This window comes from Dermochelys coriacea, chromosome 2 (assembly GCF_009764565.3).
Source record: "Dermochelys coriacea isolate rDerCor1 chromosome 2, rDerCor1.pri.v4, whole genome shotgun sequence".
Taxonomy (NCBI): domain Eukaryota; kingdom Metazoa; phylum Chordata; order Testudines; family Dermochelyidae; genus Dermochelys; species Dermochelys coriacea.
The window spans coordinates 188,643,280-188,668,248 of NC_050069.1; the positions used below are offsets into that span (position 1 = coordinate 188,643,280).

General features: G+C 40.3%; 1 protein-coding gene and 1 long non-coding RNA gene across 2 annotated transcripts in view; one reads left to right on the forward strand and one right to left on the reverse strand.

Moving 5' to 3' along the window:
- Positions 1-24,969, forward strand: part of ULK4 (unc-51 like kinase 4) — a 417,484-nt gene that overhangs the window by 2,342 nt on the left and 390,173 nt on the right. Inside the window, exons 3-6 of the mRNA XM_043508874.1 lie at positions 9,634-9,822; positions 11,315-11,414; positions 18,161-18,300; positions 19,802-19,964. Coding sequence (XP_043364809.1) covers positions 9,685-9,822; positions 11,315-11,414; positions 18,161-18,300; positions 19,802-19,964 — 541 coding nt within the window. The 5' untranslated portion in view covers positions 9,634-9,684. The remainder of the gene's footprint in view (positions 1-9,633; positions 9,823-11,314; positions 11,415-18,160; positions 18,301-19,801; positions 19,965-24,969) is intronic.
- On the reverse strand, positions 6,559-6,763 carry LOC122458919. The gene is made up of 2 exons (XR_006279252.1): positions 6,678-6,763; positions 6,559-6,632 (listed from the first exon to the last, which is right to left on the reverse strand). It is a non-coding gene; the product is annotated as an uncharacterized LOC122458919 (long non-coding RNA).

Sequence of the window (24,969 nt, forward strand, 5' to 3'; positions counted from 1 at the left end):
CTGATTTCTTCATTTCTTTAAGACAGATGATTTTGATGCCAAGCTGAAAGGGTACCACAAATCCTACAGTGCCGTTCTTCAGGCATTGCTTTCATTCTATATGGGCAGTTTGTTTGACTGCTTGATGTGGCCTATTGTGTCAAGGCCAATGCATGTGCCCCAGAGTTGGCACTGTTGAAGCAAGAATTTCTGGCCCTGACAGTACCCTCCCCATCTGTGTTAGAGGCTATGATGCAGCTATTGCTGTTCTTTGGATTCAGATAAGCCAGAATGTGTATCTCTTGCCAAATACACCTCTATTACTGAGGAATATTAATATTGATTCTACAGGTGAGGATCCCAATTTTGGCCAGTTTTTCTGCAGAAGCTGTTGAAGAAAAACTGATCTTCAGCTGGCTCAATAATCTGCAAAGGCCTTTAAAGAGTTACCTGGGCCAGGAACCTCTCACCAATAGTATTGCTGTATCCTTGCACCTTACTTTGGGCCATCTGGTTAAGATGTGGCAGATCCCTCACACAACTGCTTCATTCTCACAGATGGTTGAGGAAAAAATATTTTCCCTGAAGATGCTGCTGGCTATGTCTCACACCCTACTCATGAGAGCTTTTTGCTAGAAAGAAGACCCACCACATTTATAGTACTGGGATGGGAATAGGGGCAAAATCATGAGCTGCAGAACTGGGATTCTTCTTTGTTACTTTGTGACTACAACTTTTGAAGCCGTGGACCACTGTGACTTCATGGCAAGGGTTAGTTAGACCTTTTGGGGGAAAAGTCCTACATCCTCGTCAGTTGTGTTCCCCAACAGAAACTTCAGGAGCTTAAGAATCTCATGCATGAGGTTGCAGATCTGGAATGGGTAAACCGTGTAGCCTCCTTTGATGTAAGTAATATAAGATGAGAGCTGGTGCTATAGGTCTGTTTGAGTGTACTTTCATGCGAAATCTGATTCTTACAAATATCTCGCCCCCTATGTTGTAGGATATTAATGTGATCTGATGAAAGCACCTTTTGAAATACTCAGTTCCTGTGAGTTTAAGATTCTTACATCAAAAGCCTTTTTTTCCTGTGTCAAGGTTCCTTCCCCACTCTGAACTCTAGGGTACAGATGTGGGGATCTGCATGAAAACCTCCTAAGCTTATTTTTACCAGCTTAGGTTAAAACTTCCCCAAGCTACAAACTATTTTCCTTTTTCCTTTGGACTTTATTGCTGCCACCACCAAGTGTCTAACAGATATATAACTGGGAAAGAACCCGCTTGGAAACATATTTCCCCCCAAAATCCTCCCCAAACCCTACACCCCCTTTCCTGGGGAAGGCTTGATAAAAATCCTCACCAATTTGCATAGGTGAACACAGACCCAAACCCTTGGATCTTAAGAACAATGAAAAAGCAATCAGGTTCTTAAAGAAGAATTTTAATTGAAGAAAAAGTAAAAGAAGCACCTCTGTAAAATCAGGATGGTAAATACCTTACAGGGTAATCGGATTCAAAACATAGAGAATCCCTCTAGGCAAAACCTTAAGTTACAAAAAGACACAAAAACAGGAATATCCATTCCATTTAGCACAGCTATTTTATCAGCCATTTAAACATAACGGAATCTAACACATATCTAGCTAGATTACTTACTAAATTCTAAGACTCCATTCCTGTTCTGTTCCTGACAAAAGCATCACACAGACAGAGAGAACCTTTGTTCTCCCTCCCCCTCCACCCCCGCAAGCTTTAGTGATTGGAATCATAGAATATCAGGGCTGGAAGGGACCTCAGGAGGTCATCTAGTCCAGCCTCCAGGACCAATCCCCAATTTTTGCCCCAGATCCCTAAAGGCCCCCTCAAGGACTGAACTCACAACCCTGGGTTTAATAGGCCAATGCTCAAACCAGTATGTCTCCTCATTGGTCATTTTGATCAGGTGCCAGCGAGGTTATCCTAGCTTCTTAACCCTTTACAAGTGAAAGGGTTTTTCCTCTGGCCAGGAGGGATTTTAAAGGTGTTTACCCTTCCCTTTATATTTGTGACACGCCCCTCAAATCACAGATAGGGTGAAATGCTGGCTGGGATTTCTTCCTGGAGCTCTAGGAGAAAACAGAGTTAATAAGACACATACACCTCTAAATATACTACCAAGTATATAAAGACTAACAATATTTTCCACATCTCAAGGACAATTTTAACCAGTTGATTCTGGGAAACTTTCACGGGAGAGTGCACCAGCCACTTTGTTAGAAGCTCCTGAGATGTGTTGGATGTCGAAATCAAAATCTTGGAGAGCTAAACTCCACCGAATAAGTTTTTTGTTATTTCCGTGGCGGTATGAAGCTACTGTAGCGCAGCATGGTCGGTTTGTAGGTGGAAATGCTGTCCCCAAACATATGGGCGTAGCTTTTCCAGAGCATAGACAATGTCATAACATTCTTTTTCACTGACTGACCAGTTGCTTTCCCTCTGACAGCTTCTTGCTGAGAAACACTACAGGGTGGAATTCTTGATCCGGTCCTTCCTGCATTAAAACTGCTCCCACACCATGCTCGAATGCATCTGTGGTTACTAGGAACGGTTTGTCAAAGTTTGGGGCCCTTAGTACATGGTAAGACATGAGTGTCGCTTTAAGCTGGTTAAAGGCCTTCTGATACTCTTTGGTCCACTGAACGGCATTTGGCTGTTTCTTTTTGGTTAGGTCTGTCAGTGGGGCGGCTATTTGGCTGTATTGCGGTACAAATCGCCTGTAATAACTGGTCAAGCCTAAGAAGGATTGGACCTGTTTCTTTGACTTTGGGACAGGCCTCTTTTGGATAGCATCCACTTTGGCCTGTAGGGGGTGGATAGTTCCTTGACCCACCTGGTGGCCAAGGTAAGTCACTGTGTTTAGGCCTATTTGACACTTCTTAGCCTTAACAGTTAGTGCTGCCTCCCTTATGCGCTCGAAGACTTTTTGTAGATGTTCTAGGAGTTCTGCCCAGGAATCCGAAAATATGGCCACATCGTCAAGGTAGGTGACTGCATTTTCTCTGAGTCCCGCTAGGAGACCATCTACAAGTCTTTGGAAGGTGGCGGCTGCATTCTGCAGCCTGAAAGGGAGTACATTAAATTCATACAGCCCGACCTGGGTGGTGAAGGCTGACCTTTCCTTGGTGGATTCATCTAGCGGTACCTGCCAGTACCCCTTGGTTAAGTCCAAGGTAGAGATGAACTGGGCCCGTCCCAGTTTCTCTAATAGTTCATCTGTGTGTGGCATTGGATAGTTGTCTGGGTGAGTTACAGCATTTAGCTTATGGTAGTCCACGCAAAAACGTATCTCTCCTTCTGGTTTGGGAACTAGAATCACTGGAGATGCCCATGCATTGCCAGAGGGGCGGATTACACCCATCTGTAACGTATCCTGGATCTCCCATTTTATAGCAGTTTTAGCTTGAGGAGATACCTGGTAAGGTTGGATTTTAATTGGGTAAGCATTACCTGTGTCAATGGAGTGGTATGCCTGTTCAGTCAGTCCTGGGTTGGCTGAGAACGTCGGCGCATAGCTAGTGCACAGCTCCTTGATCTGCTGTTGCTGCATACACCCAAGGGTCATGGAGAGGTTCATCTCTTCCACGCCACCAGCACTTTCCCCTTCATAGTAGACACCTTCAGGCCACTCAGCATCATCTCGTCCCTGGGCTGTAAACTGGTAAACCTTTAATTCTCTGGAATAAAAGGGCTTTAGAGAATTAATATGGTACACCTTAGGCTTTCGGTTGGAGGTGGAGAATGCTATGAGATACTTAACAGCTCCCAGGCACTACTGGACCATGAATGGCCCTTCCCACAACGCTTCCATTTTATGGGCCTGGAGCGCCTTTAAGACCATGACCTGGTCCCCTACTTTGAAGGAATGCTCTCTGCCATGTTTATCATATCAAGCTTTTTGCTCTTTTTGAGCATCCTGTAGGTTTTCATTAGCAAGGGCTAAAGAGGTTCGGAGGGTGTTTTGTAGGTTGGTTACAAAGTCCAGAATGTTAGTTCCTGGAGAAGGTGTAAACCCCTCCCATTGCTGCTTCACCAACTGTAACAGCCCCTTAACCTCGCGACCATAGACAAGTTCAAATGGTGAAAACCCTAAACTGGGATGTGGTACAGCTCTGTAGGCAAAGAGCAACTGCTGCAACACTAGGTTCCAATCATTGGAGTGCTCATTTATGAATTTACATATCATGGCCCCCAGAGTTCCATTAAACTTCTCCACCATGCCATTTGTTTGGTGGTGGTAAGGAATGGCGACCAAGTGATTTACCCCATGAGCTTCCCAAAGGCTTTCCATACTTCCTGCCAGGATATTAGTTCCTGCATCTGTGAGGATGTTGGAGGGCCAACCTACCCTGGCAAAAATGTCTGCTAGTGCCTGGCACACACTTTTAGCCCTGGTGTTGCTTAGGGCTACTGCTTCTGGCCATCGGGTGGCAATATCCATGAAAGTCAGTGTATATACTGCTTTCCTCTGGGTGTCTTTTCGGAAAAGGACCCAGAATATCCACAGCTACTCACTGAAATGGAACTTCAATGACGGGAGTGGCTGGAGAGGAGCTTTGACCTGGTCTGGGGTTATCCCACTCTTTGGCGTACCTCACAAGACCGAACTTAGGTAGAAACATCCTTGCCCATTCCCAGTGGAATGATCTCCCCAAGCAGTCTTTGGTCCTGTTCACCCCAGCATGGCCACTAGGATGATCGTGGGCTAAACTCAAGAGCTTGACCCAGTACTTAGTTGGAACTACTAACTGTCTCTGAGGATGCCAGTCTTCCTGGTGTCCACCAGAAAGAGTTTCCTTATATAAAAGTCCTCTTTCTATAACAAACCTGGATCGATTAGAAGAACTGAGAGGTGGTGGGTTGCTCCGTGCCACCGTCCAAGCTCTTTGGAGGCTTTCATCTTCTTCCTGTTCAGTCTGGAACTGTTCTCTTGATGCTGGAGACATCAGTTCCTCATTGGACTGTGGATCTAGGCTTGGTCCCTCTGGAAGCGATGTAGGGCTGTTTCTGTTGACTGTGAACCGCTCTCCGCTGGTGCACTATGTTGGGGTTCAGGCTACAGCTGAGCCTCTGGTGTAGGGTTATTGGCTGCTGCCGGTTCAGGTTGGGTGGGGCCCTGTGGTATTGGGGTTGCAAGTATTGGATTCAGTGCTGGCAATGGGTCTGGTGCTAGCTGTTCCACTGGTTCCGGTTCTGGGACTGGCTCTCTCTGGGTCTCTGGGACTGGATCCACTACTGTTGTTACAGACATTGGCCTGGGGTCCGGGTCCATCACCTCTGACCGGGTCCTGGTAGAAGTTTCCAGAACAGACCTAGGCGTGACAGCTTGTTTAGCCTGGCTGCGGGTGACCATTCCCACCCTCTTGGCTAGCTTCACACAATTGGCCAAGTCTTCCCCCAACAGCATGGGGATGGGATAATCATCATAGACTGCAAAAGTCCACGTTCCTGACTAGCCCTTGTACTGGACAGGCAACTTGGCTGTAGGCAAATTGAAAGAGTTTGACTTGAAGGGTTGAATTGTCACTTGGATCTATGGGTTGATTAAATTGGGGTCCACTAAGGAAGCATGGATAGCCGACACTTGTGCTCCGGTGTCCCTCCACGCGGTGACCTTCTTCTTGCCCACACTCACAGTTTCCCTCCACGGCTATCTGGGAGGTATCTGGGCCTGAGGACCTCTGGTGTGATTCCGGTGCAATGAACTGTAATCTGTTGGGGTTCTTGGGGCAGCTGGCCTTTACATGCCCCGGCTCGTTACATTTAAAACATCGTTCAGCTGACGGGTCACTGGGGCGAGGTGGGTTGCTGGAGAATGGTGTGGTGGGACGATGAGGTGTTTGGAGGGTTCCTTGGGGGGTAGTTTGGGCCTTGGGTGGCCCCCGGTAGTAGAGTGTGGTCTGAGGTTGTATCTTCTGGTATCCGCTCCAACTGTGACCAGTTTTTTTTCTTTTCTGCCACCTCCACCCATTTGGCTCCAATCTCCCCCGCCTCGATTACAGTTTTGGGCTTCCCATCTAGGATGCATCTTTCTGTTTCCTCAGGAATACCCTCTAAGAACTGCTCCATTTGCATCAGGAAGGGCAAATCTTCTGGAGATTTAACACTTGCTCCTGATATCCAGGCATTCCAATGTTTCACAATGTGGTAGGCGTGTCGGGTAAATGACACGTCTGGTTTCCACCTTAGGGCTCTGAACCACCGACGGGAATGCTTGGGTGATAGCCCCATTCTGACTCTCGCCTTGGTTTTAAACAGTTCATACTGGTTCATGTGTTCCTTAGGCATTTCAGCCGCCACCTCAGCTAAGGGTCCACTGAACTGCGGCCTCAGCTCTACCGGCTATTGGTCTGTAGAGAAGTTTGAAGTGTTCTAAGAAGGCCTTGGTGTCATTGCCTGCCTTGTAGGTGGAGAACTTTCTGGGATGGGAAGTGGTACCTGGAGAAGGATTGCTAGGGTTTGTTGGTATATTCTGCTGAGCCTTTGTCTTCTCCATCTCCAGTGCATGCGTCCTCTCTTTTTTCCTTCTCCTCCAGTTCTTTGTCCCTTGCCTCCATTTCTCTCCTGTGGACAGCCTCCCTGTCCTCCTGAGCATGCTTCCATTATTTTTCCTTTGTCTCCATAGCTCTCATGTGGGCAGTCTCTTGGGCTTTTTCCTTTACCTCCATAGCTCTCCTGTGGGCAGCCTCTTTGGCTGTTTCTGTTTTGGGATCTGTCAGTTTGCCTCTCTGTTTTTAACTAACTTTACACCCGAGAGTTAGAAATAAAAGAAACAAAAAAAAAACTTGGCTTGTAAAATTTTGCTGTGCTGTACGGATACCTATGTTCTCTGATAGTGATTGTCAGCCTACAGAAAAATCCTTTAAAAAAACAAAAAACATAACACCTTTGTCTCCAGGCAAATAGGCAGAAAACCCCTCTAGTTGCTCTTGGGTAAAAAACAAAAACAAAACAAACTTCTTCAGGTCTGTGAAGACTTATGAATTTCCCTGCAGGAGGTTAACTAGCCTGCCTTTAGGTAGAGAAAACTCCAGCTCACAAGACAATTCCCTTTTGTCTGCTCTGGCCCCGAAGCAAAGATGAAAAAAAACCTCTAACTGCTTTCAGCCGAAAACCTACTTTCCAGCAGCCCAAAGGAAAAAAAAATCCTTTTTAAAATCTGTGCTTCTGGTTCAAAAAATCTCAAATTGATCTCAAAATGATTTCACGTTAATCCCACTGCTCTGCCACCATGTCAAGATTCCTTCCCCCCTCTGAACTCTAGGGTACAGATGTGGGAACCTGCATGAAAACCTCCTAATCTTATTTTTTTACAGCTTAGGTTAAAACTTCCCCAAGGTACAAACTATTTTTTCCTTTTTTCCCTTGGACTTCTATTGCTGCCACCACCAAGCGTCTAACAGATATCTAACAGGGAAAGAGCCCGCTTGGAAACATCTTTCCCCCCAAAATCCTCCCCAAACCCTACACCCCCTTTCCTGGGGAAGGCTTGATAAAAATCCTCACCAATTTGCATAGGTGAACACAGACCCAAACCCTTGGATCTTAAGAACAAGGAAAAATCAATCAGGTTCTTAAAAGAAGAATTTTAATTGAAGAAAAAGTAAAAGAATCACCTCTGTAAAATCAGGATGGTAAATACCTTACAGGGTAATCGAATTCAAAACATAGAGAATCCCTTTAGGCAAAACCTGAAGTTACAAAAAGACACAAAAACAGGAATATCATTCCATTCAGCACAGCTATTTTGTCAGCCATTTAAACAAAACAGGATCTAACGCATATCTAACTAGATTACTTATTAAGTTCTAAGACTCCATTCCTTTCTCTTCCTGGCAAAAGCATCACATAGACAGAGAGAACATTTGTTCGCCCCTCCCCCCAGCTTTGAAAGTATCTTGTCTCCTCATTGGTCATTTTGGTCAGGTGCCAGCGAGGTTATCCTAGCTTCTTAACCCTTTACAAGTGAAAGGGTTTTCCTCTGGCCAGGAGGGATTTTAAAGGTGTTTACCCTTCCCTTTATATTTATGACATCCTGGTGGCAGGAATTTCTGCTTATAGAGTGAGTGAGTGACTCAGTCACCTTATTAAAAGTTTTACTCATCCAAGATTCGTCCTAAGGGTGATAACTTTAATGAGCTTATCATCCTTCCATTGTTCTCACACTTGCAGCACTTTTCCCAGGACCTTGAAGTCAGGTGGTCTTTGGGGCAGACAAAAGCACTTTAAAAAATCTACCTAACTTTATTTTATAGTAATTACCAGGAGGACTGTCTAAATAGTGTCAGTGCATTTTTTTAATCATGATATAGCTGGCGTGAAACGGGAAGACATCAAGACTCAGTTGATGAGAGGCAAGGCTGTCACCATTGTCTGTCCTAAAGCAATCTCCCTTCTGACAACTACAAAGCAGTTCTCTCTGTGCACTCATAGAGAGAAGAAATGTATAGAGTATTACTGCTTCCATCCTGCGTCCAGGAGAGAATCCCATTTTGGAATCTATTCTCCAGAGTTTGTTTCCCAAGTAAAGGAGGCCAAACTCTCCCATCCCAAAATAAAATAAAAATGTCTTTGTGATGTCCCTCACTTGAAGTTTGCCTAAGTGCTTTTCTTTTTTCTACTTATGGCTCACATTTCCTACAGGCTTCAGCATTTATAGTCTCTTTGGATTTTTTTAAAGCAGTATTTTACTCCTCTTTTAAAAAACAAAATAAATCCCTGCTGTAGAGCTGATACTTTCATTGTCTCAGACAATGGAAATCTAAGGCCAGGGAATGAGAATCTTCTTAGAAAGCTGTCTGGTATTTTGCTACCAGTTCTGTTTGAAATTCAAAGTAAAGGCTCACTCAGACCAAGAAAGAATAGCTCCTATTACTTAATGTGCTCAAATACAAAAAATAAATACACAGATTAAAAAAGTCTGCTTTACTTCTTACTAAACATGGTGAACTACTTACATTCTTTCTGATGTACAAATGAGACTACATTTAGGATTACTAATAAATCATAAATATTTCTTTGGAAGCGACAATACCGTATTATCTAGATTTATAAGTCAAAAATGATAGAACTGATGGGAAAATTAGAAGTTAGTTTATGTGGAATTGCCTTGAATCTCAAAACACAAAACCAGCTCAGTTGGTAAACATAACTTCCCATTATCTTTCTCTACACTAGGGAATTTCAAGATATTTCCACTCATACATGCTACCTCTGGTTCTTAGCAGGTTTAATTGATGTAAAAACATTGGAAGCTGCTGGGGTCCTTGTCTCCATTAGGGCTAGTGCCACGTGAATGGCTAGTAGTACCAAAATTACCTAGTAATATCATGGCCATAGACTACTTATACAACAGGGCTTTGTAGATTAAGTTTTGTTTAGAATTTGCAGTTTTGAGTTTAATTTTGTGACTCTCTTATATTATCCTCTGTGTAAAATGTTGATTAGATTTTGTTGAGGGAGGTCTTGTTTATAAATTTCTGTAAGGTCAATCATAATTTCTAATCACACGAACGGTACCTTTTTGTATTAAATGCCATATCTTAAGAATTAAGAAAATAATGATTACATATTTCCATTTAAGGAATTTGAATTTCTTTCTTTTGATATGACGTTTTAGTGATGAAAACAACCCATTTCTTAATTTGTTGGATGTAAAGCATATTAAACATGGAGAACTTTATTCTATATGAAGAGATTGGAAGAGGAAGCAAGACAGTTGTTTATAAAGGAAGAAGAAAAGGCACTATTAATTTTGTTGCCATTCTTTGCACTGATAAATGCAAAAGAGCTGAAATGACCAACTGGGTAAGAATAATGTTTATTACTATTTCTGTAGGGAAATATAGATACAAATTTTCCAGTAGCACAAATACAAACAAAAAGAATACCAGGTACTACTTCACATAGAATTAATTTGTCACAATTTATAGTTGATTGCATTGTTGTTGTAGCCTTGTTGGTCAAAGCAGGTGAGATAATATCTATTATTGGATCAATGTCTGTTGGTGGAAGGTAGAAACGTTCTAGCTAGACAGAGCTTTTCTTCAGGTCTGTGGAGCTCAAAAGTCTGTACATTCCACCAGTAGAAGTTGGTCCAATAAAAGACATTACCTCACCTACCTTGTGTGTGTGTGTGTGTGTGTGTGTGTGTGTGTGAATTTATAGCAATGTTTTAAGATTTTAGATTCCAAATTCCCTTAGCTTAAATGTTTTTTTTTTTTTTTTTGTAGGTGTTAAGTCATAGATTCCTCTTAAAGCCCCTTACTTAATTTCAGTCCTTTTTTAGCACAGATGTAAACACATCTGCTCAAAGAGGTTAACTTGTGCTGGTCATAGAAGCTGTCATAAATGTCGTGATTGTTTTTACTTTGTTACTGCAGTGTTCACTGGGAAAATACAAGTCAATTGAAGTACCAGTCTCCTCCTCTCCCATATATACATTTTCTTAAGTACTTTCTCTTATTGTTTCAGTAATCAACACTTACTGAGTCACTACGAAGCTATATCCTTGGTTAAAGATGCTTAGAATATTTTGTTACTTTTTGTATTAAGCGTATCCAGCAATTCTTCTACCACAAACTGCAGTAGATGTTGCACATTTAGGCTTCCTTCCTTCCTTCCTTCCTTCCTTCCTTTTTTTTTTTTTTTTTTTTTTTTAAAAAAAATCTGGAAAAGGGCAATGGAGAAATTTCTGCTATTTCCCCCCCCCTCCCTCAAAGCTGTGAACCGAACTTTATTGGAGTTGACCCATCTTTCAACATAAATGTAGCTCCTGGGCCCCCCTCAGTGATATTTGGCTGACCAGAGGGGATTACTCAAGAATAATGGAAAACTCTTTCCTTCTCCAGGACTCACTGTACCTTCTTCTTTCACACTTCTATCTCTCACTGGTGCAGAAACTAGGGACATAACTTTGACCCTGAACTCTGATCTACAACATGGGAGTGTTTTCTTCTGTCACTAGATAGCTATGCTGACCCTGGCCGCCTTTCTTAAACTATTGTTTTGTTGTTAACCCGTTGAACTGTTTTGAGGAAAATTGACTGTAGTTCTCTGAACACAGGGAAGTTGGGGATGGGAGGTGGCTTGTGCCAAAAGGTACCTTCCCTCTAAATTTTTGATTGTATGATTTGAGTAGGAATGTGACTTCTTAAAAATTTGGTGGCATTTGAAAAGCTAACAAGACGGGGAGAAAGGAAACTAGAATTACTTTGGATTGCAACCTCCCGCCCACCCCAAAAAATGCTAATATATTAATGCAGCTCTCCAAATAAAATATATAAATATTCTGTTACAGGTTCGTCTTACACATGAAATTAGACACAAGAACATAGTAACATTTCATGAATGGTATGAAACAAGCAACCATATCTGGCTTGTAGTGGAGTTATGCACAGGTAAGAGATGCTAACTAAATAAAATATGTTAAATGGGAATTTCACGTCATAAATTTATAACGGAAAAACGTTTATCCAAAATGTAAATTTTAACTTTTTTTTCCTGACAATCTATTTAAAAACATAAATGAAAGATCAGAAACTTTAGTAGAAAGTTAGCATATAGAAATAATTTACAACTGTATTCCTAGAAAAATGCCTCCAGTTGTATTCTCTTCCACTTCAATGTGTGTTTCAAGAGTTAACTGATATGAAATAATATAATTTGGATGTAAATAGCTTGGCAGGTGATGCCACTGCTGAAACTTGCAGAGCAACACTATGAATTCTTGAAGGGAATGAATAGATAAAAGTTGTTCAAGGAAAGGTTAGATTTCTAGTGCCTGTCAGCTTTTTGGTACTTTCCTAAATATTTTTTGAGAATTAAAAGAATAGAAAATATGCCAGTAAACCTAAAACATAAATTTGACCAGATGGAAGATATTGATTCATTTTCCTTTTTCTAAATCAAAAGGGGAGTCTGCTGGCTAGTGTTATATGAATTAAGCCATCTCTTCCAGTTGACTTGAAACATCCTTTCTTTTATGTTAAGACACCAATTTTGGAGCTGAATGAACCTGAGGACTGCCCTATGCTTTGTGAACTGGGTGATTCTTTGGTCTGTATTAGGTTATCTCCATGCTATCCAAAAAGGTTTATTGAAGGGCTTTATCCAGTTATGACGTGCATGGTTTGAACTCTAGGATAGATTATTTCCCATGTTTGACAGAAATAAGTGGGCTAGATACTGAGGTCAAACTTTGAAATTTGGATGCCCAACATTGGCTTCCTAGTAAGGACCTAAATGAAATAACACTTCGAGAACATAAAGTTTATGAAGCTTCAAATGCCTCTGAAAATGGGAGCTGCAGATTCTCAACACCTCTGACATAGCCAGGCCTCTTATAACAAAGTGTATGATTATGGAGTTGGGTGACTGACTTTATACCCCTAAGTTTGAAAACTTTGGCATATTTTTCTAGTCTAATTTGTTGGCAAATATGTTCACCTTTGAACACGCAGCCTTTTGTTAAATATAGAGAAAGTATTAATCATTTCTGGCAATCATATAGTTTCTACTAAGGCTCATAATCATGATATTTCTAAAAAATCTTAGTTACCATATTTTTAAGTACAACAAGTCTTAGGTCCTTTATTAAATTTGTTCAGTTTGAAAATAGCTTTTGAAGTGTTGAAAATTGATTCCATTTTGAATATCCAACATATCTCTTCTGCAACAACATGACTGAATTTTTTTTTCTTGATCAGATCCAGTATAAATTTTGTTGTGCTTTCTTCCCCCTTCCCCCCCCCAATATTTTTCTCTGTATTTTTGGCCGTATTGAGTTGGACTATTTTATATGAAGTCTTCTAAAATAAAGTGATTTAAAAACAAAACCTTAAAACAGGAGTTTAAGAATTTGATATGTTTTTTTTATGATGATTTAATGATTTACTACATTTATTTAATGATTTAATGAGTTTATGGGGTTACTGAGTTGTTTTGAAGGAATGTCTCAATTATTAAAACAGCTCAAAACAAATGTATAAAGGAAATCAATGTAAGGTTCAGGAACCTGGGCAATAATGCAAAGATACAATAACTCACTTAACGTTGTAGTTCTGTTCCTGAAAAATGCGACTTTAAACGAAACAATGTTAAGCAAATCCAGTTTCCCCATAAGAATTAATGTAAGTAGGGGGGGTTAGATTCCAGGGAATTTTTTTTTTGCCAGACAAAAGGCTATATTTTATTTATTTTGTGTGTGTGTGTGTGTGTATATATGTATATACACACACCCACAAAGTTTTAAATAAACAATTTAATACTGTACACAGCAATGATGATTGTGAAGCTTGGTTGAGGTGGTGAAGTCAGAGAGTGGGATATTTCCCAGGGAATGCCTTACTGCTAAATGATGAACTAGCAATTGGCTGAGCCCTCAAGGGTTAACTCATTGTTAAAGTAGCCTCACACTCTAAAGGCAGCAGGAATGGAGGGAAGGAGGGGAGACAGTGTGGCAGAGAGACACAGTGTGTGTGAGTGTGAGAGAGAGATATGCATTTCCCCTTTAAGTAAGCTGACCCAGTCTTAAATACACTACTTTTTTAAGTTAATCAGCAGGCTGAGACCACAGCTGCTGCCAGGAAGCTCCCTCCGTCCTGAGCCCTGTCATGTGTCCCCCTGCTCTATGGAGATGGGGTAAGCGGGGTGCACGAGCAAGGAGGAGGTGGACACCCTGATATTAGTGCCCCCAGCAAGCAGGAGGCTCGGGGAGCAGTTCCAAGGCAGAGGGCAGGAGCAGCACATGGCAGTGGGGGGAGGAACAGCTGAACTGCGGGCAATTGATAGCCTGCTGGGCAGCTGCTGCACAGGGAACTTAGAGAAGTGGGAAGCTGATAAGAGGGCTGCCGGTCCACCCTGCTTCCAAGCCCCAACAGCTAGCTGCAATGGGCTGCTCTTCCTGCAAGCAGTGGACAAAGCAGGCGGCTGCCAAACAATGTTATAAGGGAGCATTGCACAACTTTAAACGAGCATGTTCCCTAATTGATCAGCAATGTAACAACGAAACAAGTTAACCAGGATGACTTTAAGTGAGGAGTTACTGTAGTTTTCGTACTCTTCCTTTTATCATCTGGAGGAAATTGTTGAGCAGATATTGGCTACTATTGATCAATATCCAGATACTTCAGTGGATTCAATGTTGGTCTAAAATAGGTTTCTCTTATGTTAAATATTTTCCATCATAAAAGTGTACAGAAGTAAATATTTCTTAAAACACTATCACATACTAGAAAGGTGCCTTGAAACTGCAAGCATTTTTTAGACTGCAGTCAAATATTTGCTTAGAAGGATGTGTATTGTAGAGGGGGCTGGTAGCACCATCTTTTATTAAGGTTGCCTGACACTTCAGACCTTTTTTTTTCCAGTTTTTAATAATTTTGCCAAACTCTAACTGTTTGGGCTGAAATTTCCCATGGTGTGTCTACCTTGTACTGAATTTTTTTGGAAAATTCCAGCCAAAATGTTTGTTTCCAAGGATGAGGGTAGGGGAGAATACATTTTGACTGTGCATTTAGTGGTTTGTTTTGTTTTGGTTTGGTTTTTTTTTGGCAACCTTTATTTGAAGAGGTCTAATGCCCCCATGCTTTGGAGCAAGGCCTTGAAATTTGGTGGGGGGTGGTCTTTGTATCAAGGATATGCCTTTTGCTGCCCCTCTAAAAATCCTCCCAAATTTGGCCAACTTAAAAGCTTTTGAAAAATGGTAATTTGCACATGCTCAGTAGAGACCTTTTCAATTTTAGCAGCTAAATTCTCTGAACAATCTGTCCTCATGGAGTTATATTCCAGCCCAGGGCTGAAGAGGACTGTAACAGAGCCTTCTGAAGCTAGATGGTCTAGCAGGTAGTGTACTCCGTATTGCTTCTCAGTGGGAAGGCCTTTCAGTCCAGTTCCTCATCTGAGGATGGATTTAGCTTCACCTTGGGTTGCAATGTCCTTGCCCTCTTATCAAAGGTGGAGTGAGATTGGAATGTGGTTTATGCCTCTCCTGCAGCAGGGGTAGGGCCCGGGCTCCCCCGTCAACAGTGTCCGGTGCCTTACAGTGCCCTTAAAATTACCTTTCCTGGGTCCACTTTCTACCATCTCTCATGGCTCCAAGTCTAATCTAAGGTAACAAAAGAGAGAAGAAAAGACAGCTAAACCTTTAGCCCCAACCAGTCTCAGCATGAAGTCCTATTCCTCACAGGGAGACTTCTTCAGCAACCTTGTTCAGGACCGCTTAGAGTAGGTCTGTTTTCCTCCCCTCGACTGAGCTGGGTAGCTCTCTTTTTTTTTTTTTTTTTTTTTAAAGCTTCCTTTCTAGTTGGAGCATGCTGTGCAGGTCTGGAGGCATAGGCAGCAACTCTGTGGATGCTGCATGGCTGGAGCACCCACAGAAAAAAAATTAGTGGGTGCTTAGCACCCACTGGCAGCCAGGCTCCCCACCCGCTGGCGGCCCTACTGATCAACTCCTTACCTACCCTCCCTCGTAGCGCTTTCTGCCTGCCATGGATCAGCTGTTCCACTGAGTTCAGGAGGCACCGGGAGGGAGGTGGAGGAGCAGGGATGGGGTGTGCTCGGGGGAGGGGGTGGAACTGGGTGATAAGAGGTGGGCCCTTGGGGAAGGGGTGGAGTGGGGGCTGGGCCACAAGTGGGAAGAGGTGGGGTTGGGGGTTTGGAGGAAGGGATGGAGTGGAAGTCTGGGGCCGAAAGGTGGTTGAACACTCCTGGGGAAAGTTGGAAGCTGGTGCCTGTGTCTGGAAGGGTGGGGCTATGTGGGCCCAGTATTGTTCTTTATCCCTTTCGGGCCCAATATGAGGTTTGTATACCTAGTGATTCTCATGGGTTGTGAATTTTTTGTTTACTGCCTGTGACTTGTCCATGACTTTTACTAAAAATACCCATGACTAAAATCATAGCCTTAATCATAATGCATATGCAGAAGGGAGCTGAAATAAGGTTGTTAATTCTAGTAGTTCCAAACTTTTGTACGCTTGACTGCAATCTTATTGTGTTTTTAACATAACATTTTGCATATGGTTTATATGTATGTAGTTTTGAAAGCATAAAATTAATAGTAGAAAGTAAATTAGGCTCCAATCCTGTAAACGTTTGCTCAGTGTTTAACTTTATGCATGTGAGTGGTCCCGTTGAAGCCAGTGGGATTACTTGCTGTGTGTAAAGTTAAGCACATGCATATGTCTTTGCAGCACTGGAGCCTTAAAATGTAATTACTTCAGACCTCTCATGTACTGACTTCTAATTGGAAGTTAGAAATAGTCTAATAAAAGCAGCAAAATTTGCCTATTGCGATGCAGTCGATTAAAAATTTCTTAAAATCTCAGGCTAACAATAGAGCAGGGGTTCTCAAACTGGGGGTTGGGACCCCTTAGGGGGTCATGAGGTTATTACATGGGGGGGGTCACAAGCTGTCAGCCTCCACCCCAAGCCCTGCTTTGCTTCCAGCATTTATAATGGTGTTAAATATATTAAAAAGTATTTTTGATATATAAGGGGTGGGGGTCGCACTCAGAGGCCTGCTATGTGAAAGGGGTCACCAGTACAAAAGTTTGAGAACCACTGCAATAGAGTCTTACTGACCGCTGTCACACCTAATGCTAATTGTTGATGGTAATTTGTTGATGGTCTCATAAGAGGTAGAGTACTCTCTGATGTCAAGAAATTTTTTTGTTTGTTTGTTTGTTTTTTTCTGGATATGTTTGTTGCACATTGGTAGGACAGTGTAGGAAGCTTGCACTATTGCTACCCGTATTTTATTTATTCGGTGGATAGAAGATTTCATTCTTCAGTGTGTCTAATCCAACTTCTTTCATGGTATTAACATTCACTTAAGGAATTGAGGAGTGGGAAAAAGAAAACAATAAAATTGTTGTTACTGAACCCACTCATTTCATTTCTCTGATTTATGATTCTCTTCAAATCCTTTACAAGGGAACCCTTGCCTCTGGAGATAGATCAGAGTACATTAGTACTTCCAGAAAGTGCTCAGGTCTTGAGCCCCATTTCATCTGGCACACTGCTGCCCGAGTTGTTCCAAAGCTGTAAATACATTAATTCTTCTTAGAATAGATACAGTTATGTATTCCACTTAGGTGTGTGCATGCTCATACCTGGGTGGAATACATGTCTGCATCACATCTTGAAGAACCACAGTTATAGTAAGTAACCATTTCTTACTGATTTTACAATATAACTATATGAAGTTATTGTTTTCTAGACAGTTGTACTAAAAATTGTATATAAAGTTAATATCTCTCTAGTTTTGGAAGAATTCACAGGAAGACATTCCACTTTCGAAGTATTGGAGGAAATGAGTTAGAATAGAATTCTTTTTATTTTAATAAATAATTAATAATAAAAATATGGTCATAGGTTAAATATAAACAGTTAAAAGACATCTTGATTTCTGAAGAAGAGCTTTCTTATAACCTCCTTTTATGTTCATTACCGTAATAATTTCATGGTGTGGTATAAAAAAAATTTGTTCATGAAAATTATAAACTGAATTGTTTGCTCTGTCACTTTTCATTAATGTTGATTTAGAGAAAGATGAAGATTATTGTATAAAAAGTGAAGTCTGATATAAATCATACTACATAAATGTATGCAGGGTTGTAATTTTGTTTGAGTACTAAAATGTGTAAATAAATTCAGTAAAGAATAGATCAATTTCCCGTCCTCTGCCTTCTTGGCATAAAATAGGAACTCTTTGACAGAAGTAGTCATTATTGATGTTAGTGGTGAACTCTTATCAGTTTTAGTGATCCATATGGACAAATTAGATGACACGGGTCTTATTTTCAAAATTTGCCCATGTTTCAGTGACTAGGTATAAAGAATGTACAGTGATTATATGAGAATGATGTTTCCATGCCTCAGTTTTTCCAGAGGTCAAAAACGGCTGGGTGAAGTATACCTTTAGTGCTGACGAGTAATAGGTTATTTTTATATACATTTTGAAACTTCTGGCTGTTGGAGAGTCACAAAGCAATTGAAGATAGGCAAACACTTATTTTTTTTTTCAATTGATTTTGTATTTTCCTTTTAATTTTTTAAGAGGCTGTATAATATCATAGTAGGCTATTGATATGGCCTTTTCTTGATATACAACTGTCATAAGGAATTCTGTGTGAATTCATTTCAGGTGGTTCACTAGAAATGGTCATTGCGCAAGATGAACAGCTACCTGAAGATGTGGTGAGAGAATTTGGTATTGATTTGGTTACTGGATTACATCACATTCATGACCTTGGAATTATCTTCTGTGAACTCACACCTGGAAAGGTAATGAGTAACATCAGTTGTGTTATAATGGGTATCTTATGTAATGTCAAAGATATCATTAACATTTCATAAATTATTATTTGTATTATGCTAATGTCCAGAGGCCCTGCTCAAGGTTGGAAGCCAGGTGTTGTGCATGAACATAGTAAGAGACAAGTATATGTCCTGAATACCTTACAGTCTAACTAATTTATTTTCTATCTCTCCTGTACCACTCTGCATCTGGGAATTAGTGTTTGAGAGTATGGTATTTGCTTCCATGCTGCAGCATAAAAAGATGAGTCAATAAAGATTTTCATTATTTATTTAGGAGTCCCTTTGTTTATAGCTTTTGAATCATTCTGTCATACCCTGTTTACACTAGGAAACCACATACTTCTTCGTTTCTTGGTAATCCTTCATGCCACAAAATAAAACTTAATGTACATAATGAATCAAACTATGACCACAATAAACATTTTTGGTTTTGCTTAATATATTGACTCTGCTCTCAATTGGACTCTCTACTGTGTGATCACATTTTCTGCATCGCCAAATTTCTTGTAAAATCAGCTACTGTGGATGCACGCGCAAAATCAGTAAATGACTTCATAAGAAATATAGTGCTGCACATTTGTGTATCTGATGACAGGACATTGAGACATGAATGGAATACAATAGAGTTGGAGAGCTTGTATTTCCTTTAAAGCTACTAATTTACTGTTAAGCCAGGTTGATAAACAGGTAAAATGTTTCTCAGAATCTGGTTGCTCGGTGAATAATCCTTTTAGTCAACTCTGGCATCTGTATTTTGGAAATCAAATGTTAAATATTGTAAACGTTAGTCTAACCAACTTGAATATGCACACGTTGAAAGATGCATCAATTTTTATCTTTGCTGCAGAGTACTGTAGGTGGCAATTACTCCTTTGAACTCGTAGTCCAGTTCAAAGCGTAGCCATCTTTATTTTCAGTCCTACATAGAAATGGTCCTGGCTATTGTGATATTGTCTTTTTCTATGTAACCACAACCTCCCATGACAGGTATGTTCCACCGAAACAATGTAGCTTTTGACCAGTAGAGGACTAATGACTTCAGGAGATGGAACAAGATTTTGGAACTCATCACCAAATTAAATAAGAATGATTGATTGCTAACTTCGCAGCATGCAGAACAAATGGAAAACCTCTCTTTTTTTCCATGCTTTCCCACAATATCATCTTCATTGTTACAGGCTCATTTGAAACAAAAAGCCCTCTGCCCAGATCTGTCTAAAATAAAAAAAACACCTTTTGATGGCTGTGAAAAAAGGAGGTCATTGTAGTCCTTCCCCTCCCCCCCGCCCACTTGTGGGAGGCATTCAGCTATTACTGTGATGAGGGCCATATAAATACTTTTAATGGTAATGAGACTTGGTCATAACTGCAATCTTAGATAGGTTGACTGGAAAATTCAGCTTCTTGAAACAGTCCTTATATTTAAAAGAAACAACTTGGTGTTCACTTTTGTTTACCTCTGTAGATACTTCTGGAAGGGCCTGGCACACTGAAGTTCAATAATTTTTGCCTGGCTAAAGCAGAGGGTGAAAATTTGGAAGAATTTTTTGCTTTAATTGGATCAGAGGAAGGAGGAGGTGATGGCTGTGAAAGCACTCCACAAAGAAACTTGAAAAATAGACTCAAAGGTAGAGCATATAGTATATTGTTTTATCCGGTCAAAATTAACTAAACTCAATGAGGCATAATGAAATGTTTTAAAAATGTTTTGATTTAAATCATGTTGAGAGGACGGGGTCTTATTTTCTCTGCCAGAAACTTTTAAAATAGTAGTCTTTTCTAACTATTCTTTTTGTGGATGCAGGAATTAAGAATGCTAGGTTTTTCTCAAAAAACTCTATATTAGTAATGAACATTTTATTTTGTTTAGTTCTGACAGTGTCTGACAGTGTAATGGGAAGCATTATGGGAATTTGCATATGGTACAAACCGCAAAACAAGCTACGCTACCTGTTATGAAAATTAGAGCACATAAAATGTAATTGTGAAAGGCAATTGTTTAAATAAATTGTTACTAATTTATCTGTACATACAGCTATTGCTTCAGGTGACAATATTTTCTCTCTTCTCCTCACTGTAATTAATGCTACTGTTAGCTTAAGGCAGGGGTTCCCAAACTTGGTTCGTGGCTTGTTCAGGGTAAGCCCCTGGTGGGCCGTGAGATGCTTTGTTTACCTGAGCATCCGCAGGTACGGCCGCTCGCAGCTCCCAGTGGCTGCGGTTCACTGTTCCTGGCCAATGGGAGCTGCAGGCGGACATACCATGCTAGCGCTGATTGAGCTAATGCACTAAAAATAGAAGTGTAGCCACAGTGGCAGGAGTGGCAAGCTGCTCTGAGTCCAATCCTGTCTGAGATCAGAGGTTCATGCTGGGGATAGTCAGTCCCTCCCACGTTTGCGCCACTGTGGCTACACGTCAATGTTTAGCAGGTTTACTCAGTCAAAGCTAGTGCAGGTATGTCTCCTCAAGCTGGAATTTACAGCTTTTAGCTCCACTGTAGACCTATCCTTAGTCTCATGTAAGCAAAATTTTGGTAGAACAGACAATCATTGATATCCTTAAGTACAGGGAAGATTGCTAGCCAGCACTTTAAGTGAGTGTGTGACAGGTACATAGAGAAGAAACAGGTTTTACATACAGTCATGTTTCCAACAGTACAAAACCAAGTTTAGCAAACATACAGCATAACATACATCTGTGAGAAGAAGTAATAAAGACTATGTTTTATCATTTTAGTGTGTCTGTTCTGAATAGTCTTCAAGGTACCCTTGAATTGAAGCCCAGATCAAGTTATTCAAGTATAGGAATAGTGAAGCTGAATTTATATTACTGTAATTACATAAACTTACAGTGTGGCAGTACAAGTGAGAGTGGTTGGTTTTTACAATGAGTGTTGTAGATGTAACATCACATCTCTGAAATGCAACTTTTACTGTACAAACATACAGCTCTCAGTCATTTCCCACTGTAATTGGTGAGTTTTCAGTAATGCCAATGGCTGGTGTGCTGCTGTTTTCAATTTTTTTTTTTACATTTAAAACAATAAACCAATTTTCAGGAGTCATTTTTAAAACAAAATGATCAGATGGATAACAGACTTTAAATGGAGCAAGGGGCCTAATTAACTAGAAATATTAACTCCATTAAATTTGGGTGGGTGGGTTGGTTGGTTTATTTATTTATTTTAGGTTGTCCTTCTGTATCTGATATAGATGAATGGGAAAAATAAAACAGTTGGCTATTTATACATTTCTCATTTCCTCGTTTTAAGTGCAAACGGTATGATCTTGTAAATATTTAGAGTAATCATTTGAGCTTTCATATGGAGGTACCTAGTATATGGAGCAGCATATATAGAAATATAAATAAATCCATTTTAGATTACAGCTAACACAGCAAAATACAATCCTTTATTTAGATCCTGTTGAGCTCCAGCCATATGGTGAAAGCTGGTGTACGTGGAAATGACAGTTGGAACTATGGTAAAGCAACGGAAGATGTTATGAGGTTGCCAATAGTATGCAGCTTCTGAGAAGTGCTGAAATAAGTAGCATTAAGCCAATTATAGACACACACGTGCCTAATAAACAGAAGATCTTTATCCTTAAGGGATTAAACTTTGCACTCTAAAATCTGTAGAACATAAATAGTCCCTTCAGCAGATTTTTTTTTTGTTTTTATTTTGTTTTTTCTTTAAATGAAAATCTTCTAGAGAGGACCAAACAATACTGTGTAGTGTATTTGCCTACGTGATGTGGCTAAGGAGATATCAAATCAGTTTAAATGGGAGGACAGAAAATCAATTCTAACCCATCTGTTCTTGATATAAAATTATTAGGGCTGTCAAGCGATTAAAAAAATCACGATTAATCGTGTTAAACAGAATACCATTTATTTAAATATTTTTGGATGTTTTCTACATTTTCAAATATATTGATTTCAATTACAACACAGAATACAAAGTGTACAGTACTCATTTTATATTTTTTTTATTAGAAATGTTTGCACTGGAATGGTGGTTGAAGCATGAAGGGACATATGAATCTTTAGCATATCTGGCACATAAATATCTTGCAATGCCGGCTACCACAGTGCCATGAGGATGCCTGTTCTCACTTTCAGGTGACATTGTAAACAAGAAGCGGGCAGCATTATCTCCCGCAAATGTGAACACACTTGTTTGAGCAATTGGCTGAACAAGAAGTAGGACTGAGTGGACTTTTAGGCTTTAAAGTTTTACATTGTTTTGTTTTTGAGTGCAGTTATTTTTGTACATAATTCTGTATTTGTAAGTTCAACTTTTGTGATAGAGATTGCACTACAGTACTTATAATGGGGGAATTGAAAAATATTCTTTCTTTTTTTTTTTAAGTGTGAATATATGAATCAATTTCAATTGGTATTCTATTGTTTAACAGTGCAATTAAAGCTGTGATTAATCGTGATTAATTTTTTTGAGTTAATTGCATGAGTTAACTGTGATTAGTCAACAGCCCTAAAAATGACGACGTAAAGTATTTCTCTAACTCACTGAACTCCAGTGGACAGAAGCTTGGTAACATCCCTCAGGATTGTTTTGCATATTTCATCGTTCCATGTTTTCCATACTTTGAATTAAGTGAAGATCTGTCTTGCTCAGTTGGACAGCAGAGAGATCTTGGATACCGGGCTTCCCAGAGTGAAGTGAAGAAAAGTCTTTGATGGACTGGGACTGTGCTGTCCTCCTAGCCATGGTTGAGGCAGCATGTCCGTGCTGATACTTTTAAAGTCTGTCAGGTGCCTTCAATAGCAACACCCTATGATCTATGGTATCACATTTGATCCTACCACAAGTAGGAGGTGGAGTTGATTTAGAGTATGTGTGCTCCATTTACATCTCAGAGAACTTGGAAGTTAATTTGGGATAGTTAGTTTTATACTCAAAGGGCCTCGCCTATGGGGTATGACAGGGTTAATTCTGTTGTCCTTTTGTTCAACATATATATATATATATATATATATATATATATATATATATATATATATATATATATATATATATATATATATATATGAAGCTACTAGGAATCTCAGTTAAAAAAACAACTTGGGCTGCTAGTGCCCTCAATATGGACTTCACACTGCTATTGGGTATCCATTTATTAACAGTGGCTTGAAGTATATTCCATCTGTTACTGACCAGGAGACTTTCCATCCTCCCTCTGGATGCTGTCATAGATTCATAGATACTAAGGTCAGAAGGGACCATTCTGATCATCTAGTCTGACCTCCCGCACAGCGCAGGCCACAGAATCTCACCCACCCACTCTTATGAAAAACCTCACCTATGTCTGAGCTATTGAAGTCCTTAAATCATGGTTTAAAGACTTCAAGGAGCAGAGAAGCCTCCCTCAAGTCAACCATGCCCCCTGCTACAAAGGAAGGCGAAAAACCTCCAGGGCCTCTCCAATCTGCCCTGGAGGAAAATTCCTTCCCGACCCCAAATATGGCAATCAGCTAAACCCTGAGCATATGGGCAAGATTCACCAGCCAGATACTACAGAAAATTCTTTCCTGGGTAACTCAGATCCCATCCATCTAATATCCCATCTCAGGGGATTTGGCCTATTTACCCTGAATATTTAAAGATCAATTACTTACCAAAATCCCATTATCCCATCATACCATCTCCTCCATATACTTATCGAGTAGAATCTTAAAGCCAGATAGATCTTTTGCCCCCACTGCTTCCCTTGGAAGGCTATTCCAAAACTTCACTCCTCTGATGGTTAAAAACCTTCGTCTGATTTCAAGTCTAAACTTCCTGGTGGCCAGTTTATACCCATTTGTTCTTGTGTCCACATTGATGCTGAGCTGAAATAATTCCTCTCCCTCTCCTGTATTTATCCCTCTGATATATTTATAGAGAGCAATCATATCTCCCCTCAACCTTCTTTTAGTTAGGCTAAACAAGCCCAGCTCCTTAAGTCTCCTTTCATAAGACAAGTTTTCCATTCCTCGGATCATCCTAGTAGCCCTTCTCTGTACCTCCTCCAGTTTGAATTCATCCTTTTTAAACATGGGAGACCAGAACTGCACACAGTATTCTAGGTGAGGTCTGTCCTGGCTACTGTGAAACATATATTTTTTTACAATAGACTTGATTATTGCAGTAATTTGTACTTAGGAATGAACTCTGGTCATTAAAGAAACTTCTGCTGTTCCAGAATGCAGCAGCCTTTTCACTCAAGGAGTCTGGTCCATACAAATGCATTATAAGTGCAGTAATTGAGATGCCACCAAGTATGAGAACAAATTCAAAGTTCTGTACTTAATCTTCAAAACCCTCTATGCTATGGGATTGAACTATTTCAGAGACAGCTTCTCTCTCTTCAAAATGCTGATCTGCCACAATCACAATACTTATTAGGAACAAGTGAATTGACAATAAGCTTTGTCTCCTGCTCGCGTAAGTTTCATTCTTTCTTAATGGAACTCCCTGTTGCAAGAAACAAGAATGATGATGAACCTACTGTATTCAGGAAGAAACATGAACCCAACTGCCTCTTTGATATATCTTTATCAGAATAACTGCAATTGTGTGTGTGTGGAGGGGGGTGGGGTTTACAATCTATCCCCTCTTACAAGCCAAAA